The sequence below is a fragment of the Spermophilus citellus genome, assembly GCF_964194105.1.
Source record: "Spermophilus citellus genome assembly, chromosome: 4".
NCBI lineage: Eukaryota > Metazoa > Chordata > Mammalia > Rodentia > Sciuridae > Spermophilus > Spermophilus citellus.
In genome coordinates this window covers 198,305,711-198,330,190 of record NC_138185.1, presented here as the reverse complement: position 1 = coordinate 198,330,190, position 24,480 = coordinate 198,305,711, and the positions used below count along the sequence as shown (strand labels likewise).

At 34.2% G+C, this 24,480-nt stretch overlaps 1 protein-coding gene across 13 annotated transcripts in view; it reads left to right on the top strand.

Annotated features, from left to right (window-relative positions):
- NUMB (NUMB endocytic adaptor protein) overlaps positions 1 to 24,480 on the top strand; it is a 176,484-nt gene that overhangs the window by 133,224 nt on the left and 18,780 nt on the right. For 12 of the 13 annotated variants that reach the window (XM_081289447.1, XM_081289444.1, XM_081289453.1 and 9 more), the window contains 3 exons: positions 5,189 to 5,221; positions 20,291 to 20,365; positions 23,598 to 23,738. In XM_081289447.1, the coding sequence (XP_081145573.1) occupies positions 5,189 to 5,221; positions 20,291 to 20,365; positions 23,598 to 23,738 (249 nt within the window). The remainder of the gene's footprint in view (positions 1 to 5,188; positions 5,222 to 20,290; positions 20,366 to 23,597; positions 23,739 to 24,480) is intronic. The other variant, XM_081289448.1, reaches the window with a different exon arrangement.

Genomic DNA, 24,480 nt, shown 5'->3' with positions numbered 1-24,480 from the left:
AAATATAGATTCAGACAATTTAATTTTCCATTTTCACCAAAACCTATATAAAAGAGAAATGAAAATTCAATTTTCTTGTTTACAAAATAATTCTTAGTTGATGAGTTTAGGTAAGAACATTTTAAAAAATAATACAAATACTTACATTTCTTAAATAATGTAACATTGTATTACTAATGACTAAAAACAGTAACCAAAAACCAAGTAGACCTGAATCAAACAACAAATAGGTATTAAAATCTTATAACTTACATAACTTAGGGTTAAAAAGCCACTGTGAAATGAGCCTTTAGAAAATCTTTTAATTCAGATTATGACTTCATGTTCATTGTCTAATAAAACACTAAAGATGATTTAAGTTTGTCTAGAAGATATTAAGTTGTTAATGAACAGTCAGTCCTCTTAGCTGTCTAGTTTTATGGGTGCTTTGGGGTGTTCTTTTTCATTTTTGTGGTATTTGGAACCAAACCCAGGGCCTTGCACATGACAAGCAAGGGATCTACCACTAAGCTATACTCCAACCACTGTCTAGTTTTTGTTTTAACTTCTTTTAATTAGAAACATCTCTGTACATATAGGCAATATATGTTTATTATACAAAATACAAATGAACCTAAAAATGCATAAGTAAAAAATTTGTTAATTCCAGAGATAGCCAGTATTTAACCATCCAGTTTTAAACTTTTTTTTTTTTTTAAGTATTGAGGACTGAACCTGGGGGCACTGTACCACTGAAATACATTCCCAGCCCTTTTTATTTTATTTTTTGAGACAGGGTCTCACTGAGTAACCTGGACAGGCCTCAAACTTGCAGATCCTCCTACTTTACCCTCTCAAATTGCTGGGTGGGATTACAGGTTTGTGGGATCACAGGCTTGTGCCATTGCACCAGACTAAAACTATTTTTTTAGTTGAGTGGATTTTTTTGTTACCTTTTTATTTTTTTAAACCAAGAAGATTATCAACTGCATGCATGTTTATTTGAGGCATTGGTTTATTTAGATTCAACTTAATGAGTTTATAGTCACCAGAAATGGGAGCTAAATTGCCATTTTAAGAATTATACATATGTCTAGAACAATTTCTGATACATAGTAGCTACTCAAAAAATATTTCTGGAATGAATATACATAAAACAATCCAATCCTCAATATATGGTAAAATTGAATCTTATAGTAATTATTATAATCTCATTTTATGTTTAATATTTTAAAGTTAAAATATCATTTTGCATATCTCTAAATCCTTATTTCCCTGTGGTCTTTCCTGAGTGAAAGGAAGTTTTATATATTATTGATGATGGCTCTTCTGGGCGTACTTAAACTTTTGAACTTCAAGGGAAAATTGACCACTTCTGAACTTTTCATCAAAAAGTTATTTTAGGGCTGGGGATGAAACTTATGGTAGGGTGCTTGCCTAGCATGCTCAAGGTCCTGGGTTTTCCATCCCCAACACTGCAAAAAAAACATAAAATAAAATTAAAAATTATTTTTAAAATTGCTAGGTGCCGAGCAGGGTAGCGCACACCTATAATCAGTGGTTCAGGAGGCTGAGTCAGGAAGATCAAAAATTTAAAGCCAGCCTCAGCAACAGTGAGGCACTAAGCAACTCAGTGAGACTCTGTCTCTAAATAAAAATACAAAATAGGGCTGGGAATGTGGCTCAGTGGTTGAGTGCCCCTGAATTCAATACTCAATATCCAAAAAAAAAAAAAAAAAAACCAAATTGCTAGGCAAACCCTATCCAGGAGATTTGAAGCAATTATATATAGTTCTGAATTGGCAAACATGTTATTTTTTAAAAGGAGATTGAAATTTTTGGAAAACTGAGGTATACCTCCTGTTTATTATGCTCAATGAAACTTCCCCTTCCTATGAGTATTCTTTCTAGTACTATACTAAGAATCTTGCAGAAGATCAGAGACCTTCAATATGTTCTTCTCAGATCATACTAGTGCACATGTATTTATGATTTTTGTTTACTACCTAGCAGTATCTAGGTGCCGTTTTCTCCCAGGAACACACATTCTTCTAACAAACATCCACTGGGAACCTACAACCTGCTTTGCCAGATGCTTATATTGTGCTGAATGCTATGTCTCTAGAGTTTTTTTGCTCACTTTTTAAAAAAATAAATCATAAAGGTTCCTCTTAATTTCAAATAAATGGAAATAAAATGTCTTTGGAATTAATTTGAATATCAAAGTTTTAGAATTTAAAGAATTATATAGCTCACATATAACACTTAAGTAGCAACACAAACAAACCTATCATGTGATTGATCTTTAAACTAAAAACTTAACATTTTTAATTTTTTTTTTTAACTTGGGGAGAATTGAAGGAGAAGATAATTTGCAACTGTAGTTATATGTGTGGGTTTTTCCCCAAAGTAGTCCCTTACAATTTTGAATTATTTCAACTTCAGTGGGAAGTCATCTGTGTATTTGATATTCTTAAATGAAAAAAATTCCATTACTAAACAAAATAGTTTTTAAATATGCTTCTCAGAAAATATGTATGTCTAAAATATATTCATAAAGTTAGTTATTTTCAACTCATTTACTTTGTGATGTAATTTCACTAATTAGTTACTATAGAACTTAGGTTATACAGGATAAATGAAAGAAATGGTTGTTGCCCATTTTTGTGGCTTTTATGGTCACAGGGTGAGGAGTATTGACATTTATCAATCAGATTTATAAATATTGTGTCAGGCCTTTTATTATCTTGCTTTACTCTAGTTTAATATGCCCTTCATTTTAAAAGGTCATTTCTTCCCATTGACTCTTAAATGTTTCTCCCTGTCTGTCTTGGTTTTAGACTAGTTTCTTTATACTACCAGTTTCTAATATGTTGTTTTTTTTTTATTCACTATTTGATATATTTGTTTTAATATATGTTCTTGTTTTAGCAGGTAAAAGAATCATAACTTAATTTTTAAAGAACATTAATATTCTCTAATAACTGTCTTTTATGCATTTTTGCACGTTAACTTTCTTCATTAACATCTGGGGTCTTTTATAAGAAATGTAAAGCACCATACTTAACAAGAGACTTTTCTAGGAACTAAATTAAATATTAACAATCTCCTTCCCTTACCTCCCACTCCTCAAAAATGGTGAATCTTTGAACTTTGGCTGCATCCTTAAAAACTGATGGATACTCATAGTCTTAACAAAACTAGAGTCACCAAATTTGGCAGCAGAAATAGTCTTATTGTGATAACTGTCCTATTATATTATTTTACCAGCACAAATTCAAAATATTTTGTAGAACTGTTGGATGCTGTTTGTGACTTTCAAAACTTAGAAGAAAAACAGCCTTTATAATGTTTTGAGAGCATTGAATGAATTCATAAATTATCTGAGAACAGTTGTCTTTTCCTAGACGTTTATCCACTAATAAAAATTTATGATTATAAAAAGCAAAGACTTTAAATATAGTTCAATCCCAGTAAAATTAAGCCAGATTGGGTGAATTAGAACTCAAATACAATGCACAAATTCTTCAGAATTTAATTAATGGCCAGTTTTTATAAATGGTGCTTAAAAATTGGTGACAGAACCATAGATAGCTATGCCTCTCTTATCCAGATAGTTTCATACTTACAAATGCCAATAAAAGTTTATTTCAAAACAACAGCATTTAGAAGGAAGCAAAATGCTTCCTTAAATTTTGTTTGTGGCCCACAGACATGGATAGGTTCTTAGATATGTTTTCTCAGCTCCAGGTCAGACATTAGCCTGTGTTCTTTATAGGTGATTTTTTAAAAATCTGGAACAAATATATCTGTTATTTCCCCATGTGTGTTATGGAATTGATCATACACACACAGAGATTGATACTAGTACATAAGTAAACGAAAGCCAGTGACTAAGAGTCCCTTAAGTAGATTGGAGGCTTCTCTAGGTGACTTCTTAAACTCAGTAAGAAAAAGTGTGACAAGGATCATTGATGCATACTCGTGCTTTATGTTTTGCTTTGTTTTTTTTCCTTCGGTGCTGAGGATCAAACCCAGGGGCTCACCACTTGCGAGGCAAGTTCTTTATATTGAGTTACCTCCCCAACCCCTACAGTGCTTTTTAAAATCTCTTATGTATATATGTGTAGCCCCAGGGTCAGGCAGGCATGGGCCCTCTTTCCTTCCATACACTGTTCAGTATATTCCACATACATATATTCAGCTCAGCAAAGAATATAGTTGGCCCACTGTAATTGCATTCCCAGCCCTGTTGTACTTTTTATATGTGATTATGTGGTTTCATTTTTAATTGATGATTTCCACATAGTTGACCATAGTTAACCACTTATTTTATTTCAATAAATGGGGTCTTGGGGACTGGGGTTGTGGCTCAGTGACAGAGAGCTTGCCTCTCGCATGTGAAGCACTGGGTTCGACCCTCAGCACCACATAGAAATAAATAAACAAAATAAAGATATTGTGTTCATGTATAACTAAAAATATTTTTAAGAAAAGAAAAGAAAAAGAAATGGGGTCTGGGGCTGGAGTTGTAGCTCAGTAGTAGAGCACTTGTCTAGCACGTGTAAGACACTGGGTTCAGTCCTCAATACCACATAAAAATAAAGAAAGGTATTGTGTCTATCTATAACTAAAAACTTTACTTAAAAAAAGAAAGAAAGAAATAGGGTCTTACTATATTTTCCAAGCTAGTCCTGAACTACTGAGCTCAAGTGATCCTCCTGCCTCAGTCTCCCAAGTAGCTGATACTACAGGCATATGCTTCACTGCACCTGGCTGCCACTGATTTTAAATTGAAAAATGTATTTGGAACCAATCTTCTATTTATTACTCACTGTTACGAATTTAAAATGCAAAAATCATACCAAACCAGTATGTCCTGATCTTTTTCTCTGCTGCCAAATTTGGATAATCTCTGTTTAAAAAGTAAATAGAGATTAATAAATTAACTAGTTGCTCTGCATGTCTACACATTCTCATATCTTCTCTTTCTGTGGATTCTTAGGCCATACAATGTGTTTCCTGCATTTTCATGCACCCTTCCCTTTCCCCTGTCACTCCTGGTATGGATAACTCTTTAAAACTCTCACTCCCTTCCTTTCTCCCACTTTGCCCTTTTCCTGACTTCTGTATGTGCTTATTGATGTAAAACCCTAGGACATTTAGCCCATACAATAATAGCAATCGACTTGTCCCCCTGTTCCTCCAGGAAAGGAAGTTCTTCAAAGGCTTCTTTGGAAAAGTAAGTTTGATGCCACATTCATGCTTGCTTTATAAGGAGTTACACCCCTAGTATATAGCACTGACATATTAAAAGAAGTATAGCTTTGCTGTCTTTTAAAACTATGTGTAGAAATTAATGAATTAGATAGTTCCTGTTGATCTGTGATATTTCCTGGGTCTTTTGATACTAATTCTGGTGATTTCTAGGGAAGTCCAAGAAATGAATTGAGTAAATTAACAAATTATTATCTCTTCAGCACTAGGTATTAAAATAAATTTCATTTGATCTTACAAAACTCTGTTTATATTAGGGCATTAGTCACATTTTTAACAGGCAGATTTTATATAGTGCCTAATATTGACAAAGAAACGGGGAGAAATATTCAAGTGAAAATTTAAAGTACCCCAAATTATTTAAAGTACCCCACTGTTATTTTTTCAAACTAAATTAATTTTTAGTGACTAAGTAAAAGTACATTTATCTTTAGGGATCCTACTATGATTTTTAATCTGGGCTGCTAATATAAGAAAATCAGGCAGGGCAGTAGTGGTGCACATCTATAATTCCATCAATTTAGGAGATTGAGGCAAGAGGATCTCAAGTTTGATGCGAGCTTCAACAACTTAGCTTAGTAATAGCCTATCTCAAAAAATAAAAAGGGCTGAGAATGTAGCTCAGTGGTAAAGTGCCCCTGAGTACAATCCCTACTGTTGCCAAAACAAAGTCTTAATTATTAGTCTACCAAATGTTTGTCATGTGGAACATACTTAATGTAGATATTTTCCTAGTAATGATTGTTTAATGTTCAGATTAAGAATACAGGGCTGATGATGTAACTCAGTTGTAAAGTTCTTACAAAGCATGTACAAGCCCCTGGGTACCACAAAAACAAAACAAAAAGAATAACCAGGGTGGCAGTATACAAATAGGTAAATATATTTTTAATATTTTTGTATCTAAGTTTATCTTTAAGAGTTTTTTTTTTAATGTTTTGTTTTGTTGTTGTACTGGGAATTGAACCCAGAAGCACTCTACCTACCTCTGAGCTATATTCCCAGATATTGTTCAGTGGTAGAGATCTTGCCTAGCATACATGAGACTGTGAGTTTGATGATCCCCAACACTGCAAATCTGTGTTTGTTTAATATGTAGGATTTATATCTATAAATAGACTCGTGCAGACATTTATAGCATTATAAATTGGCATTATACCTATTGGGAAATTTTATAATTGTTAAGGAAATTTTTTGTGTAATAATTATTCTTTCCTAAATAGAATTTTTAAAAGCAATTCCACATCATCACAATTATCATACAATTTCAGTTATCTTCCTAGAGATCTGTTTTATCTACTGTAGTTAAAACAGCCATGCCTAGGTAGTAGAAAATATTGCTGAATAGAAAAGCAATGTTAATAGTACATATTTTTTAAAAGTTGTAACATAGAATTAGGTAACAAAGATATCCCTCATTTCAAAATCATTCCCAAGGTGGACAGTCATTTCTGTATATAATGGGGCTATGGCGTACCTATTTTGTGGCTGTTATTGTTAGCTGTTTTTTTTTCTTTTAATATTTTTTAGTTGTAGTGAACACAATACCTTTAAATTATTTATTTATTTATTTATTTATATGAGGTACTAGGATCGAACCCAGGGCCTCACATGTGCTAGACAAGCACTCTACCACTGAGCCACAACCCCAGCCCCTTGTTAGCTGTTTTCACTGCATTTTTGTCACATGTTGAATTTATGTAATATAAGAGAAAATTATGAATCATCTCATTTAATCATTTTAACCTTAAAGTTAATATTCAGTTATAGAATGAGAAAACTGAGGTTTACAGAGATCAAGTTACCTGCCTGAGTTCACAGATCCAATAAATAGTTGAAGATCAAATTTGAACCCAGATAATCTGACTTCAGAGCCCATCTCTTAAACCACTATGCTATACAGTTACTCTATTTTCATATTATTTACAAGGGAATTTAAAAGATATCAGTAAATGAAGAGCTTCCTAGAAACTCACTATTACTTTCCAACTTTCTTTTTAAAGGGGAATAATTTAACTTTGGATTTTATCTCTAGTTAATTTACCTTTTTAGTAAAGATTTAAAGAATCATCTTTGCAACTCTGATTGCCCACACTCCTATTTTCAAGTGTGTATTTTCCCTTTATAATAAATCTTTTGCTCTACCATTCTTTAAAAAAAGAAAATAATCTTTTTCGGTGGTTCAAACTAACATTTTTGAAATTTGGATATATTTAAATCCCAGTAGTGAGATTGACTTCCACAGGATTTCCTTCAAAGATGCTAAGTGGTCCCATAATGGCATCCCTGAACAAATGTGACTATCAATTATTTTCTTAAGTTATTAGGGGAAAAATTATTTTTATGTCAGGGCAGTTTTATTCTAACATACAGTTTTGAAAATTATAGTAAGTCAAAAAGTTTTATTCAAAGAGTTTGGAAAAAGAAGTGGAAAAAAGCATTACTCATATATATTTTCACCAGAAATGTGCTTTGTTAATGTTTTGGGGGACAGGTTGCTGGGTTTTGTTTTATTTTGTTTTCTCTCAGTGCTGGGGATAGAATCCAGGACTACATGCATGCTAGGCAAGATTCTTCTCCTGAGCTATACTCCCAGCCCGGGAATGCACTTTTCTTTCTAATTTTTTTATTTGTACATATTAGTGGGATTTGTAGTTACATATTCATATGTGTGTACAACCTAATTTGGTAAATTACATTCTCCTATTACAAATGTGCTTACAAATGCAAAAATTTAATTTGGAGATTTAAGTCTTCCATCATTCAGTTCATCCCCATAGTAGTCTGCAAGAAATAGGCTGATGAAGAGACCTGATTTGTTGAGTATGCCAGATCAACAGTGATTTGAGGAAAGCCAAAAATGAAGAATCTTCATAGAATACAATATATGCTAGGGAGGTTTTTTTATTTTTTATTTTTTAGTTGTAGATGGACCAATACCTTTATTTTATTTATTTATCTTCTTATGTGGTGCTGAGGATCAAATCCAGTGCCTCACACATGCTAGGCAAGTAAGTGCTCTACCACTGAGCCACAACCCCAGCCCACTAGGGAGTTTTTATCCAGTATAGTTCCTCATAAATTTTAAAACTTTGACTTTGAATCTCTATGTTTGGATGGTCCAGGATAAACAGTAATGAAGAAATGTAATATTTCCTCTGAACATGTTTACATAAAAGTAGGTAAATGGAAGAACTGTTCGCCCTGATAGCTAAGAGAACTACTTTCTCTTTTCCCCAAGTTACCTCCTGGACCTGACCACTGTCCCTTCCCTATTGCTGCATTATCCACTGATAGGAGTAGTACCTCCAGAAACTTTAGCAAGAGGGGAGCAAATAAATCTGGTCTGTGGCTGGGGCTCAGCAGTAGTGCACTGGCTGGGCATGTGTGAGGCATTGGGTTTGATTCTTAGCAACACGAATAAGTAAATAAAATAAAAGTCTATCAACAACTAAAAAATACATGTTAAAGTGCTGGGGTAGTGGCTCAGCTGTAGAGTGCTCGTCTAGCACATGGGAGGCCCTGGGTTTGATCCTCAGCACCACATAAAAATGAATAAATAAATAAAATAAAGATATTGTTTAAATCTACAACTAAAAAATAAACTAATATTTTAAGTATATTTATTTATTTATTTATTTTAATCTGGTCTGTTACAGAACTGTATTATCAACATCTTTTTTAAAAAAGTAATGAGGACCTGAGATAAACTTTTTCCAAACTAACTACATGAAATTGCTCATTGCCTTAGGAAATCAAGTAATGTGCACAACTCTTAAATGAAGTTGTACATAATAATCTCTAAAGAGTTGCACATTTTATTAGTGTAGTTGGCCATACTAAGCAAATACTTCTTTACTAGGTAATTACATGGCACCTAACATTTAAATAGGATTCTACAATTTTAATGTATTTGAGAAACTCCATGAGCATAATCTATAATCCCATTTTATGAGGCAACTGACAACAAAGAGAATAGTGTTCTTTGGTTGCTCTTGTTAAGATTTTTTTTTTTGTTTTAAAGCCACTTATTTATATATCAGGTTTTATAATTCATAATATGCTCCGACCTACTTTCTAATTTGCTACTTACAACTCAGCGAATTAGTAAATGACATTGCAGTTTACAAATAAATGAACAGAAGCTCAAGATTATGTCTCAGCTAGTACTAAATGGCAGCACCTACACTGAAACCAAGATTTTCTGAAACTTGGTACAGAGTTCTCTCGCCTACCCCATGTTGATATTCTCTCATTTAGAAGTACTGGTCTCTGCTTTCCTAGGATATTCTTAATTAGGATGAATGGTGAAGTATCTAATGAGAGAACACTAGACAGCTCAAGGGCCGGAATACTTACACAAATGTGGATTGTATGGCCTGGACGGGGTTCATAAATTTGAAATTAATTTTAAACATGGAGAGTTTTTATATGAAAAATGAAGCTCTCATGGGACTGGGGCTGTAGGTCAGGGGTAGAGTGCTTGCCTAGCACGAGACAGACAATGGTTCGATCCTCAGCACCACATAAAAATAAACAATGAGGGTATTATCTCCATCTACAACTAAAAAAAAAAGTTTTTTAAAAAAGGAGCCTCTCTTAAGAATTAGAAAATCTGACAAAATCTCATGCTTTCCATGTGGCAGTAGTGCCCTTGGATTGCCTATTCATCACAGTCCCTGAACTCATCCTACACTCGCCCTGCCTCTCATTTTGTTACCTGCCTTTAACCCTGTAGGCATTTGAGTTGTGAAATCCTCCCTAGGCTATTATGTCACTTACTTCTAACTATATAAAAATCACTAAAATAATTAGAATATTTGTTCTAGCAGATCCTCTTAACATATTGTTAAATATACTTTTTAAAGTTTTTATCTTTTTATAATTGTTAAATAGTGCCATTAAAAATGGTTATGTTTTAAAGAATGCTTGATTGAAAAGAAATGCATGATTATGTTGTTTTTTTACCTAATTCTTGAGAATAAAACATTTTATGGTACTTTGGATCATATTTGCATTCTATTTTAGATTTTTTTCTTCTGTGAGAAATTATGCTTAATGCTTATCCTCCTTAATCATCCTTTTATTTAAAGTGGAGAAATATCTACCTTTTTTCTTCCTTCTTGTTTTTTAAATTATCATGCTCTTTCTTGTGTAGATTTTACCTCCTCTTATATTTTATTGGATGGATCTTTTAGGATTTAGTTTATTTTTCCTCTGGAAGTGCCTTATTATAAATTCCTAGGAGGGTGAAAACAAAACAAAAGACAAGAGTCATCAGAAGATAGTTTCATTTTTTTTTCCCGTGCCATGATCAACTGGCAATGTTAAAGGTCTTTCACTGACCTTTTCTAGACTAAAAAGAAAAAAATCATTAGCCTTCAGAGTTATCTTTTTTCACTGTGTTCATGACAACTCAGTAGTTCTAGAGCCTCAAGTCAGTATTTAAAACCTGCTAGGGGTTGCATTATCCATGACAAAGATGAACAAGACAGTCTCTCTTAACCCAACTACTCTCTTGTTTTTAGATGACTATTTCACGCCTCCTCTTTTTCCTTAAACCTCTAGAGTTTCTTACTCTATTCTGTTTTCAGCTTGCTTCATACTTAGAAAATAAAACCAATCTTGAAGAAGACTTTCACAAAAGCCAACTTCCACATTCACTCACCTATCTGTATCCGTACTCAAATATTCTCTTTCCCTTCTATTCAAGGGATGAACTACCTGTGTCCTGAGGCCAACTTTCCACTACATTTTTTATTATTTCTGCTCTTATTCTAACAATGCAACTGGCTTTCTCCTCCATAATCAGTTTTCTTTATTTCATGGATCATTATAAAAAGAAACCATCTTTTTAAAAAAAAAAAAAGTTTCTTCTTGGTACACTTCAGCTCCTGCTGTCCTTCTTTTATTGATTCCATTTAAACATCTCTATCACTCCACCAGAGCTGCTTGCTCTTGTCAATTCTTCTTTTATATTATTATTCCAATGAGCCTGTCACCCAACTTGGACCATCAGTAGAATCTGACATAACTCATCCTTCTATACCCCTTGAAACACTGTTCAATCATAGCTTAGAAATCAGACCCTTCTGCTTCCTTTATCACTGCCTACCTCTCAGTCTGTGGATTCTTTCCTGCCTGCATCTCTCCCATGATGAACCCATTGAGTGTCATGACTTAAATACTATGCTGATGGTTTTGAAATTTTTATCTCCAGACATCTTCTTCTGTCGTAGAAGCAATATAGCGTAGGAGTAAAGGGCAGATTCCTTCTGTTTAATTCTAGTCCAAGCACTTACAAGCTTTGTGACTAATATCTACCTCATGTGATTGCTGTGAAGATTAAATGAATAAATAAAAGTGAAGTATACCAAAAAAACCCAGCTTCCTGTCATAGGTAAGTGCTAGGTATCATTATCATCTCCTCTGGTCTTACTCAACTCAATATACAGCAACTCTTGTCTGTCCCTATGCTATAGCCAAAAATTCCAGATGACCTTGACTTTCCTCTTTTCTCTTACAACCTACATCCAGCCAATTAGCAATTCCTGTCTGCTATAGCTTAATCAATTCTAACTACACCATTATTGCCCTGGTCCAAACTAGCTTCTCCTCTCACATGAGTCATTGCAGCAGCATCCTAATTCCCCTGTTTCCATTGTTGTCCCCCTAGCATCTCCTATCAAGAAAGCCTGAGTGATCTTTTTAAAACAGAAGTCCAGTTTTGTTGCCCCACTGCCCCAGATCCTCCAGTGGCTCCTGACAACAGAGTAGAAGCTAAAGCTTTTTAGGCCTTGAAGGACACTGGACATGAATTCCCTCTTCCTTTTTTTTCCTCTTATCTGGTTCCACTCTCCCTATTACTCTCTCTGTTCAAGCTATACTATTCTCCTTGCTAATTCCTTAAACACCAGATATACTTCTACTTCAAGGCCTTTATATTCTCTATTACCTCTAGTTCAGAACACGTATCACCAGAGATATATGTGTGGCTCACTTTCTCCATTTCCTTCTCTTTTCTCAAAAGCCCCATCTCAATGAGTACTTTCTTGGCAACTCTATTTTAACATACAGATACCAGCCTTCTCCATATAGATATAGATATATTCCTATTTTCCTTCCTAGCTTTATTATTCTCCACCATTTGCCATTCCATATATTTTATTTATTTATATTTTTCACTAAAATATAAGCCCTCTGAGGACAGGGATTTTTACTTATTTTGTTCACTGCTGAATCTTCAGTTGATAGAATAGTATGTGATCTAATAGTTGCTCCACAATATTTGAGTTTAGTAAATTAATGACAGATATTCTGTTCCCAAGTTCACCTTGGGAATCAGATAGTGTTAAGAAATGGTTACCAATTTATTGAACAATAACAGGTGCTAATGGAAGAGAGGAGGAAATATTAGATATTAGTCACAAAGCTTGTAAGTGCTTGGACTAGATAGGTTGTAATTCACGCAAGCTTTTAGAAAATGACACCTAAGACCAAGATTTAAAATTATGAAAAACAATAAAGTAAGTTAGAGAAGAAGGGGACTTCAAACAGAAGGACCAACACTACCAGGGACATTGGATGAGAGAGAACATGCTCCACACTCATTTCATTCATTCAACTTAGGGATGTGGAAAAGAAAACATAAGATGCAATTCAACTTTCACATGTGGATGACCAAAGGGATGGTGGAGTCATTCATTGTGAGAAAGGGATATGATGAATTTGATTTTGGACAGGTCAAATTTGAAATACCTGTAAATTTTTCCTTTTAGCTATTAGATATATTTAACTGGCACATGCACATTTCTTTCTCTATATATGTATATTTGAAATAGGCACCTAATGTTAAAATAATCCCCAGGTCTCTCTCATACCCCACCTCGGTAAAGTGATTTAGCAAACTAGAAGAACTGAATTGTCTCTAAAAGTCTCTTTGCTGTTTGGCTCTTGATATACTTTTATCCTTATTTTTTTTTTCCCCAAAGCCTTTAACTATCCTCTCTTATTTAAGAAACTATCGGAAATAGTGTATCTTAGTGTCCCAGACTAAAAGTTATTGTATTTTTAATGAAGTAGCCATTGGAGATGGCTAAGAAGTTGTGATTCTGTCCATTCACTGCTTTGGGGAATTTTCATTGTATTTATCCATTACACCATTCTGTTCAGAAGTTCAAATACCAAATTATAGACTTCAAGGCTTGTCTTCAAGTTTAAAATTTAAAAAAAAAATGAAGCCAAGTGCTCTGTAAAAGAAGTCTCTTATTCACTTATTAAAAGGCACACTGTATCATAGTTGCCTTCCCAATGTATGGTTATTACTTTTTTTTCATTGACTGGGTTATCTCTATGTGTAGGTATGACAGAAAGACTGACCAGCAATTCTTAACACACTGGGTACCCTTGAAGACCTTTGGTTTGTAGCTGAAAGAACTTTGCACAGTGGAAATGCAAATCATTTTTGCTCAGAAAAAAGGGACTTCCTCTGGGCCTCTTACTCAAATTGGTCTGTTTGATGCTGTTGCTTCTTAATATTTCATAGCTATGCCAAATTATGCATCCCTGTGTCTTTATAGCATTTCGTTGCTTTAGCTTACAATAGAACATCTGCTTAACCTTTTTGCTCTTCTGTATCATATGCCTAGCCCATCTTGGGTACTATCTTGCCTCTAAATATCACTTCTATTTATATTGGTTAATTGCATGTTTTATCTCCTTAGTGACCTTGGGAATCATAGAATTTTAGATTGGACAGCATCTAAGATGGGAGTCACAGTTTAAAATAATAGAATATAAATATGTTTGTCAAAAAAATGAGGTAGCAGGATTTAGGGACACAATTGCAAACAGATCTAATGTTTAAATATAATGAATTGTCTTTCCAAAACGGTTTAATTAATGATCACTTTCTAGGGCTGGGATTGTGGCTCAGTGGTGGAGCACTTGCCTGGCATGTGTGAGGCCCTAGGTTCGATCCTCAGCACCACATATAAATAAATAAAATAAAGGTATTGTGTCCACCTACAACTTAAGTCAGCAGACTACAGCCTGCTATTTGTTTTGTTCTTTTTTTTTTTTTTTTGGTGGTGCTGGGGATTAAAACCAGGGCCTTGTGCATGTGAGGCAAGCACTCTACCAACTGAGCTGTATCCCCGGCCCCTGTTATTTTTTTTAATATATATATATGTATATGTATACATTTAGTTGTAGTTGGACACAATACCTTTCTTTTTATTTATATTTTTATTTATATGTAGTGCTGAGAATCAAACCCAGGGCCTCACGTGCACTAGGCGAATACTCTATCGCTGAGCCACAACTCCAGCCCTGCTATTTGTTTTTGAAAATAAAGTTTTACTGGAACAAATCCATACCCATTTGTTTACTTATTGGTTGTAGCTGCATTTGTGCTACAATGCCAGACTTAAGTCGTTGCAATAGAGATTATATGGGCCATAAAACTCCAAATATTTGCTATCTGGCTCTTCACCAAAAAGCCTACCAATCCCTCACTTCCCCAACTCATATCTCCCCAGTATTTACTTCTTCATCAGTATGTAAAATGAAAAAGAACATAGGGATCTTTCAGCCTACTAGGAATATCGTCAATTTGTTAACTTCATCTTTTTTCGATTTATTTTGTAAAGTGGCTTCTCCTTTTAAAAACTGTCATACTCTGGAGATAGATAAGTAGCAGTTCTTTGTAGTAGTTGGATATTTCAATTGTATTTTCCTGTGTACAGTAGAAAATGATCTTACAGTGCATTGTATTTAACTTACTGTTTCTGTCATTTTAATCTTTCTTTACCTTTTTTTTTTTTTTTTTTTTTTTTGGTGGGGAGGTAGCAGGGATTGAACTCAGGGCACTTAACCACTGAGCCATATCCCCACCCTATTTGGTATTTTATTTAGAGACAGGGTCTCATTGAGTTGCTTGGTGCCTCGCTTTTGCTAAGGCTAGTTTTGAACTCACAATCTTCCTTTACTGTTTTTTATGTTAAGATTATCTGTATGTTTCTCTTACTTGCAATACAAATTTCTGATTTACTAATTTTTAATAAATCCACTAACTTGTTATCATATTCTTCTGGGTCAGAGCCTGCTTAACTGCTATTTTGATTTATATTACCCATAATAAGGGTTCAAAGCAGATGGTAATTTTTAAATTCTAAGCTGGCTATTTAAAGAATAGAGTGGTTATTTGAAAGTTTGTCATTTTTCACTCACAGGTTAACTTGATTCTTCTGTTTAGATTTCACTAGTTTAAATTCTAAGTTACTAGAATTCTGTCCATGTTTGATCCATTTTCTTTCTTTGAAGAATTAGCAATTTTATCTTTATTATGTATGAAATTTTTTCATGACATTGACACTACTCAGCATTAATTTCACCTGTAAACTCAGTTTTTATTAAAATAGAACATCTTGGAATAGCAGTTATGAAATAATTGCTGATATCTTACATTACTTTATCACTGCCACAAATTTAGTAGCACCTAAAGTATGCAGTATTTTTGAAGGGGTATTTATACCACAAAATTTATGTAGTTCTGCATTTCATACCTTAAGTTATCTTTTTTTTTCCTCCCAGTCCCTTTAGCCAGCTTTGACCTGATCTCTGAGAATTATTGGTTTAAATAGCTAGTTTTAAAGCAAACAGAAGCCAAAAAAAATTCATTTTCTATGACTTTTATCTTCTTTTCTTAAAAGTGCCAAGGAGTGGGCTGGGGCTGTAGCTCAGTTGGTAGAGCGCTTGCCTAGCATGCACTAGGGTTCGATCCTCAGCACCACATAAAAATAAAATAAAGGTATTGTGTCCATCTACTATAAAAAATATTTATTAAAAAAAGTTCCAAGGAATCTCAGTTTATATTATCAGAATGAAAGACTCTAAAAGTTTACAAATAATACAGAAGTGTCACTATTACAAAAGTTCTAAGAGGAAATCTAGAAATATCAGCTACAAGCATCTTTGAATATTGATATCTCAGTACCTAACTGAGTAAATGAAATGAGGCAAAATTCAAGAACTGGCACTCAAATATATTAATAAATACAAAAAGAATTCATATTATCTTTCCCTATTTAAAAATAGCAGAAGCCATGAATATGACAAAATACAACTTCTCGCTAATACATTAGTATAATGGTATACAAGTTTTTATAAAGGCATATCTCAAAAAGTTTTCATAACCATAAAATTGGGCCAAGAATGTTGTATTTGTCTGAATATTATAAGGAAGCGAACTGGAGAACAGTCCCATTATAAAATGGCCTTTTATTTTTCCCACCTTTAGTCTTTAACCTTGAAGTAATCCGCTCTCTTCCCTCAAATGCTGAACACGACAGGCTACAATTACAGAACATACAGACTGATAAAACTGTAAATTTAAATGTCTTACACAGGATTTTCAGTGCCATTTGGCAGCCTTCTATGTCATTGGTTAGTCATTTTCCATTCCTTAGAGTAGACATTTAGCAAATTTCTTCTTTCAACAAATATTTCTTAAATTCCTACTCCATTCCAAGCATCAAGATCATGATACAGGGGCTTAGCAGTAGGGCACTCTCCTGGCATGTGTGAGGTGCTGGATTCAATCCTCAGCATCCCCCATAAAAATAAATAAATAAATAAAGGTATTGTGTCCATCTACAACTAAAAAAATTTTTTAAAAAAATCAGGATACAGCAGAGAACAATACAGATGGGAAAAAGTCCTCACAGAGCTTACCTTCAACAAAATATTCAATGTTACATTATTGGTTAAAAATGGGCAGTTAACCTTGTTGATGGGGTGACTTTTTTTGTCCCAGATTGCCTGGAACAGCCCTAACATAACATCTGTTCCTAGGTTTTAATAGTGCCCCCTTTCATTTTCAAAATGGTTCCAGTGTGGACGGTAAATTATACAACCAGCCTAGTTCTAAACTTTTTATATACATGAACTCATTCTCATTTTATTATCACACTCTCATAAGATATATGAAATTATTAACATCATTATACAGATGCAGAAACTGAAGTATAGCAAAGTTAAGTAACTTATCCTTGGTCATGCTAGTAAGTTGCTGAACCAGAATTCAAACCCAGACAGCATCTTGGTTCTTGGTCACTAAACTACATTGCCCCTAGGACTGCTATTCTAAATCTTTACTGTTTCACCCTGCCATCCTTCCTTTCTCACCCCAGGAAGTAAAGCAAGTAATGTCATCTCCTTCACAAATAGATTTATGCTTCTTTGGGTTGAATTTCTCCAACGTGCCATTTCTTCCTTTATAAATTTGTCTTCATCTCTACTCTGCCTCATGACATCTTTCCATTACAGAGGAAAGGACACCCTTCTGCATATCTACAACTTGTATTCTAGCTCCATCCCATCCTGTCTCCTGAAGGAATTTGTTTTCTGAAGTAGTCTTCTCTCTTTTTCTGGGCCTCATGTCTCCATCTTTGCACTGGTTTTCCCCACTCAGCATATAAACATGATCAATTGTCGTCATTGTTGAAAGTAACTCTTTCAAGAAGTTTTGCTATTGGGAGAATTTTTTTTTAATTTTTTCAATAGTAATGTAATGATGATTAATGACTACCAATTATTTATTACCCTATTTAAATTCTAGATACTATAAATAATGTATAACCCATTTAAACCTGCAAATGTTTTATAGATGAAGAAATTGAAGCTCAGAGGGCTATATCACTTGCTTAGCTTATAAATATCTGCACAAAATTCAGACTCTTATTTGTCTTACTCCAAAGCCTATTCTGTATCTAATATAACATGCTAGTTTATTACAGATCTCTTCTGCCTATACCCATTGCTCTATAGCTCTCCTCCTTTTTACAGGAAAGCTTTTTAAAGAGAGTATTTAATATTCATAGACTCTTCTTGCCTTTTGTTTACTTCTCAACCCATTCTAGTTTAACATCCACTTTTTTTTAGTCAGGGCCTTCCAGAGAAATAGAACTGACTAGAGTGTGTCTGTCTATCCATTCTTTTGTGATGTTTCAAGGATTAAAGAATTGGAACAATTCTTTAATTTATTGGTGTTCTTGCTCTCTTTATTACTCCAATCATTGATGTCTACCAAATCTTAAAATTCTATCTTAGAATACTCTATTGAGCTTCAAACATATATCCAATTGCCTATTGAATTTCTCCTCCTGGATATTACACAGACATCTCAAACTTTGCCTGAAATCCTATTCTTCCCCTCTCAAACTGGCTTTTACATCTCTTCTGTTCTCTTTATTGGTAGTACCCTCTCCACTCAGTTACCCAAGATAGGAATTCAAGAAAAATGCTCATCACTCCTCCCTTACATTACCATTTAAAGCCTTCTGTTTCCATATCCATCAGCCAAGACAGCTGGATCCTCATTTTGTCACACATCCAACCTTTTAGTCATCCTGCTTCCCTGACTCTTTCCAACCTGCACACTGCTACCAAAGTTATGTTTTAAAGGTGCAGATCTGTTTTATTGTGTTTCACTTGCTTCAGTAGCTTCTAATTGCCTACAAAAAATCTTTAGCAGGCATACAAGGCCCTCCATGACAAGGCCTTTCCTACCTCTTTTCTCCCATTATTCCTCACTCACCCAACCTAGTTTCATGGAGTATTGAAATATTTACAGAGCCCAGACTTGTATGTTGATTGCTTTCAGGATTTTACTGTTGTTTCTTCCCCTTTGCAGGTCCACTACCATTGTTACTTCTCTACATCCCTACTCCCATACTAGGGCTTTAAGAAAAATTGTTCAGAACCTAGGTTGATGATTTTGGTATAGGCTGTTCCAGTTCCACAAATAAATTTGATTGTGCCTGATGGCTGGCATATTGGACCTTGTTTTCAGTTCTACTCTAGCACTTATTACTGTATTTTTGTTTATCTGAATATCGCCTTTCATTGGACTATGAGCTTTTCAAGTATTTCCACTTGCTAACAAATTATAGGCATTCATCAAATGTGTGATGATGATGGAGATGATGAACCTCTGGAGTGGACCAAAACAGTTCATTTAAATAAGATTAGACCTCCCATATCAAAGATTCCTGGCCTTGGGCACATGTAGAGGAGAATGGTATTTGGGGTATTCTCTCATCTCATCTAGAGGCTGCTGCTCCAAATTTGGTACCAGCATCCTTTTTAATATGTATTTCTATTACAATGTAATACCTGTTTTTGACCTTTGTTTTGTTTTATTTTCGTGTATCCTTGGAGCAGTTAAGAAGAAAGGACATTGTTAAATTACTATTGCATTCCATCATTGGAGAAATTAAATATCAGTTTGTTCTCATGTGAGTCTTAGGTACCAATAAAAAGTGTTTTCTCAGCCAGTAAAAAGAAAATTCATATTATAAGAAGTTTGTTTACTCAGTTTTTAGATTATCCTATGTTTCCAAATGTCTCCATACATTTAATGTCAAATTAAAAACTAAAGTTTTGTGTTAAACATGAGAGGAGAAATAGTGTTTTTTTAAGGATGGTTAATAGAATAATAAAGACTCCTTGTCATTTTTAATATGAAAATTTCAGGTAACCAAGGGTCCTGCTATTCACATTGGGGTCAGAGGATAGTGGAAGGATCAGCATTTAGACTTACTTTTTACTTTCTACTCTGTGTATATTTGTAGAAGCTACTTGTGGTGTAACTCCTTATGTACTTAATATTTATCTGACTCTTGGTTTTCTTGGTTGATTTTTTAAATGGGTGAAGAATCTAGTTATAAATTCTTTGCCCCTTATGGAATGTGATATCTTAGTTTTGATTCCATCTGTCCCTTCCCCCCTTACTTAAGTTTTTCTTATTGTTTCGCATTGTGTTTCTAAAATAATGGCTTTGGCTTGTTTTTTCCTGAATGTTTCTGCAGTTTGGTTTGAGTATCTGGCTTTGGGTACCCCTCCTGAACTTGGACTTCGTCTGTACTTGTCACTTTTGGAAGGCAGAGTCAGTATTTTCTATGGAAGATGACTATTTTTTAATATTATATATGTGTATCTCCCCTTCCCCTCCTTTTTTGGTTTCTCTTAAAAGACTGGAAAGAAGGCAGTGAAGGCAGTCCTGTGGGTATCAGCAGATGGACTCAGAGTTGTGGATGAAAAAACTAAGGTAAGATTTTTGTAAGCTTAAATATAACTGCTCATATCATATTTGATCATTTTTTATCCCTAATGATCAAATATGATGCCATTAAGCTGTTATAATCACTGTATATCCTTCCACCTTGTTCAAAGTACAGTATTTTGAGAGACTGCTTAATGTTCAGGAAACCAATTTAATTACTTATTTACCTTATGAAAAATGGAATTCTCAACATTTTGTTCTACATGACATAGCATGTTTAATGTACTAAGCACTAGCATTTAATGTTAAGATCTGAGTTCTGGTTTTTTTCTTACATATTTAAAAATGTTTCACCCCCCACGAATATAAAAGATGCTGCACCTTTTACCATAAGTAAAAAAAAAAAAAAAAATTAAAATATGACAGGCTACATCTGAAATTTCTTCTTGTTCCTTAAGAAAACACTGCTTTTAGAAAGTGATAGGTAAACTATCACTTATAATTAACCTGCTATTTAACTGTAAATGCAACATAAATGAACATTTTAAGCCTAGAGAATGGCTCTTTGGTTAACATTTACTTAGGATTCAAACAATAACTCAAATCCTAGGTAGCATTTTTATTTGAGAGAAAGTGATCCTAAATGACTAAGAACAGACACATTGACTCTGCATCAAGAAATCATATAGTATTACATAAATGCATTTAATCATTAATTAAGATTTCCTGGGGCTGGGATTATAGCTTAGTAGTAGAGCACTTGCCTAGCATGTGTGAGACACTGGGTTCGATCCTCAGCACCACATACAAAAAAATAAATAAACAAAGGTACTGTGTCCAACTCCAACTAAAAATGTTTTTAAAAAATTCCTAAAAGAGGGCTGGGGATGTGGCTCAAGCGGTAGCGCGCTCGCCTGGCATGCGTGCGGCCTATGTTCGATCCTCAGCACCACATACCAACAAAGATGTTGTGTCCGCCGAGAACTAAAAAATAAATATTAAAAAAAAAAATTCTCTCTCTCTCTCTCACTCTCTCTTTAAAAAAAAAAATTCCTAAAAGATGTAAGTTAATAAAAAAAGTTTAATAATATGACAATTTTTTTAAAAAAATCAAATTTCACTGGAAGGAAGAACATCTGTCAGATAAAAAGCAGTTTTGATAGGAAATTTGCCTGATAAATTTGGAGTTGCTGCATTTTAGTTAGTTTACTTTACATGTAAGACTCTTTTTAATTTCAGAGAAGCAGTGGTCTTAAATTTCAGTGCATTACTTTTGGAAACAATGATTATATTAGTCAATTTGGTTTTAAGAATGTGTATTATTTTCATTAGTGTTTTGGATGAACCCTATTCTGCTTTTAAGTCTGGGTATTTGTTTTATACTGTAGTTGGAAAGTGATGCTGCCCCCTAGTGTGCTGTTTTCAGCACTTCCATTCATTAATTTAGTTTTTAACAGATTGGTAGTAGTAATTGGTGGCTTGTCACTTTTGAATCCATCTTCCACCTTTATATTTTGCCATGAGCAGGGGTTAATACACTTTTGTGTTGAGTATGACAAGGTCACACCATGATCTATACAAATTTTCCATGGTACAGAAGCCAAAATTTGAGGTCCCTAAACTTTGAGCAAGAAACTATCAATTTGCCTTGCTATCCGTCTCCCCACCCATGTCCATCTTGGTTCTTCTAAAGTGTACCTACTTAAGAGTATAGTTAAATACTGGATAGTTTCTTAGAAAAAGGGATAAATAAAATTGAATCATGGATGGAAATGAAATTTATATTACTAAGAGGAAAAAAATTTTTTGAAAGTATCCTCAATATGTTTCACTTACAGCAAGGTTGTACAAATGCTCCTATTGGACTGATCCTCCTGAAAACAACAGTAAACTCTGAACAAAACAACCCAGTTATCTGAAAGCACTAGAGAATAACCCAAAGCAGGCAGATTCTGGAAGAAGTTGACACTTGGAAGAAGGAAATGGCACTAGGTCATTTCCCATTTCATAGTTTCTACTCTTTGTTATAGACCCTAGTTTATATATCATACAGAATATCCAAAACTCTTAGTCATTCTGGTCAAAAAAAAAAAAAAAAAACAGAAGACAGAAATTGAAGCAACAGCAGCCACCAGAAAGTGAAAGGGGTATCCTGGCTATGAGAGAGCCAAAGAGAAGGAGGCCTAAATTCTAATCTCTTAACCATGCAGGTGTGAGGCAGACTCTAAATAGTCCAGCTAACAATATAAAAACTGATATTTGAGCTGCTATCCAAAAGATGGAGTTGGCCATTTGAGTGTAATCTAGTTAACTACCTGCTAAAACCAAAAACACCACACTTGCAAGGAATGTAATAGAATCTAGACTGTCTACAAATAATATCCACAAAGTCTATAATGCAGTGTAAAATAACTTAGCATACAAAGAACAGGAAAGTATGACTTGTTACAGAAAGCAATAAAAACTGAACCTGGAGATGACAAGAATTTTGAAGTAGGTATGGTAACTCACTGATGTAAAGGAAATATGCTGATCTTGAATGAGTAACTAGAAATCCCAGCAGAGAAACAAACTGTGAGTTAGAACCAAATGGAAGCTATACATATGCAAAATACAGTACCTGACTAAAAAAATTCACATGTGGGGCATATTCTTAATTGAAAAAAGCAAAGTATGGAACAGTATATATTAAAAAAATAATTTGTGTAAAAACGATAGTAGAAGCATGATTATCATATATTTTAGCTTATATTGCAAGTAAACCAAAAGGATTAAACATTGATTTGCATATATATATATTATCAAATTGAACATACATCTCCCATGAAAGAGATCTAAAACTATAACCAACCAAAATATATTTTAGAACATAGAGATGAAACCGGGTGCAGTGATATAAACCTAAAAACCCAGCGATTCAGGAGGCTAAGGTGGGAAGATCGAAAATTTGAGTCCAGCCTGGGTAACTTAGTAAGACTGTGTCTTAAGATAAAATTTTTAAAAGGGCTAGGAATGCCGCTCAGTGATAGAACACTAGCCGAGCATGTGTGAAGTCTGTGTTCAATCCCCAGTGCCACCAAAAGAAAAAAAAGTAGATGAAGCGAGAGAGCCCTCTGGACAAAGCAATGTCTCTTAAGTCAAATTCTTGGTTTTCAAATCACTATTTTGTCGTCTAGTTGCATCTTATGTAGGGATTCTGTATTGTAAAATGAACCTCCTGTGTTTATTCTGAGATTAACTTCATAAATCCTCTTTCTTTGTGCTTTCCGTTTTCTAGGACCTCATAGTTGACCAGACAATAGAGAAAGTTTCTTTCTGTGCACCAGATAGGAATTTTGATAGAGCCTTCTCTTATATATGTCGTGATGGCACCACTCGGCGCTGGATCTGTCACTGCTTCATGGCTGTCAAGGACACGGTAAATCCAACAATGTATATCCCATCATGGGTATTCTCAGCTGAGCTCCTTCCAGGTTGAATCAATCAAGCAGTTTCCACTATAGTTTTAATAATTACATGATGCCTAGGCTGCTCTTGGAAGCACTTTTTAAGATTTTACTCCTTTTATTCAAATAGTTCACATTCTTGATGTTATCCTGTGCATTGCAATGCATAAAGCAAAACGATTAGCTGAGATCCAGTCATTAAAGGAAAGAAACTGAGTATACCTGCAATCCCAGTGATTTGGGAGACTGAGATAAGAAAATGGCAAGTATAAGGAAAAATTCTTCAACTTCAACCCTGTCTCAAAAAAAATAAATACAACGCTGTAGATCTGGCTCTGCAATAGAACACTCTGGACTCAATCCCTAATACTGCAAAAAATAAATAAATAAAGTAGAACTGTCTTTGTGGGCTGTGTAGCTCAGCCATAGAGCACCTGCTTATTAGCATATGTGAGGCTCTGGGTTTAATTCCTAGCACCACAAAAAAAGGAAGGGAAAAAATTTAAGAATTGCTATGGTGATGGTGGTTTCTAAACTTTAGTTAGAGTTTTTATTATTGGAAGTATTTTCAGGATTAATTTAGTAGCAAAGAGGCTACTACAAATAAAAGAACTGAATTGGAATATATTTTCAGTTAAAATTAAAAACAATAGAGGGCTCTGTGGTAGAGTACATGGGATCCTGGGTTCAATCCCCAGTACCACAAAAAAAAAA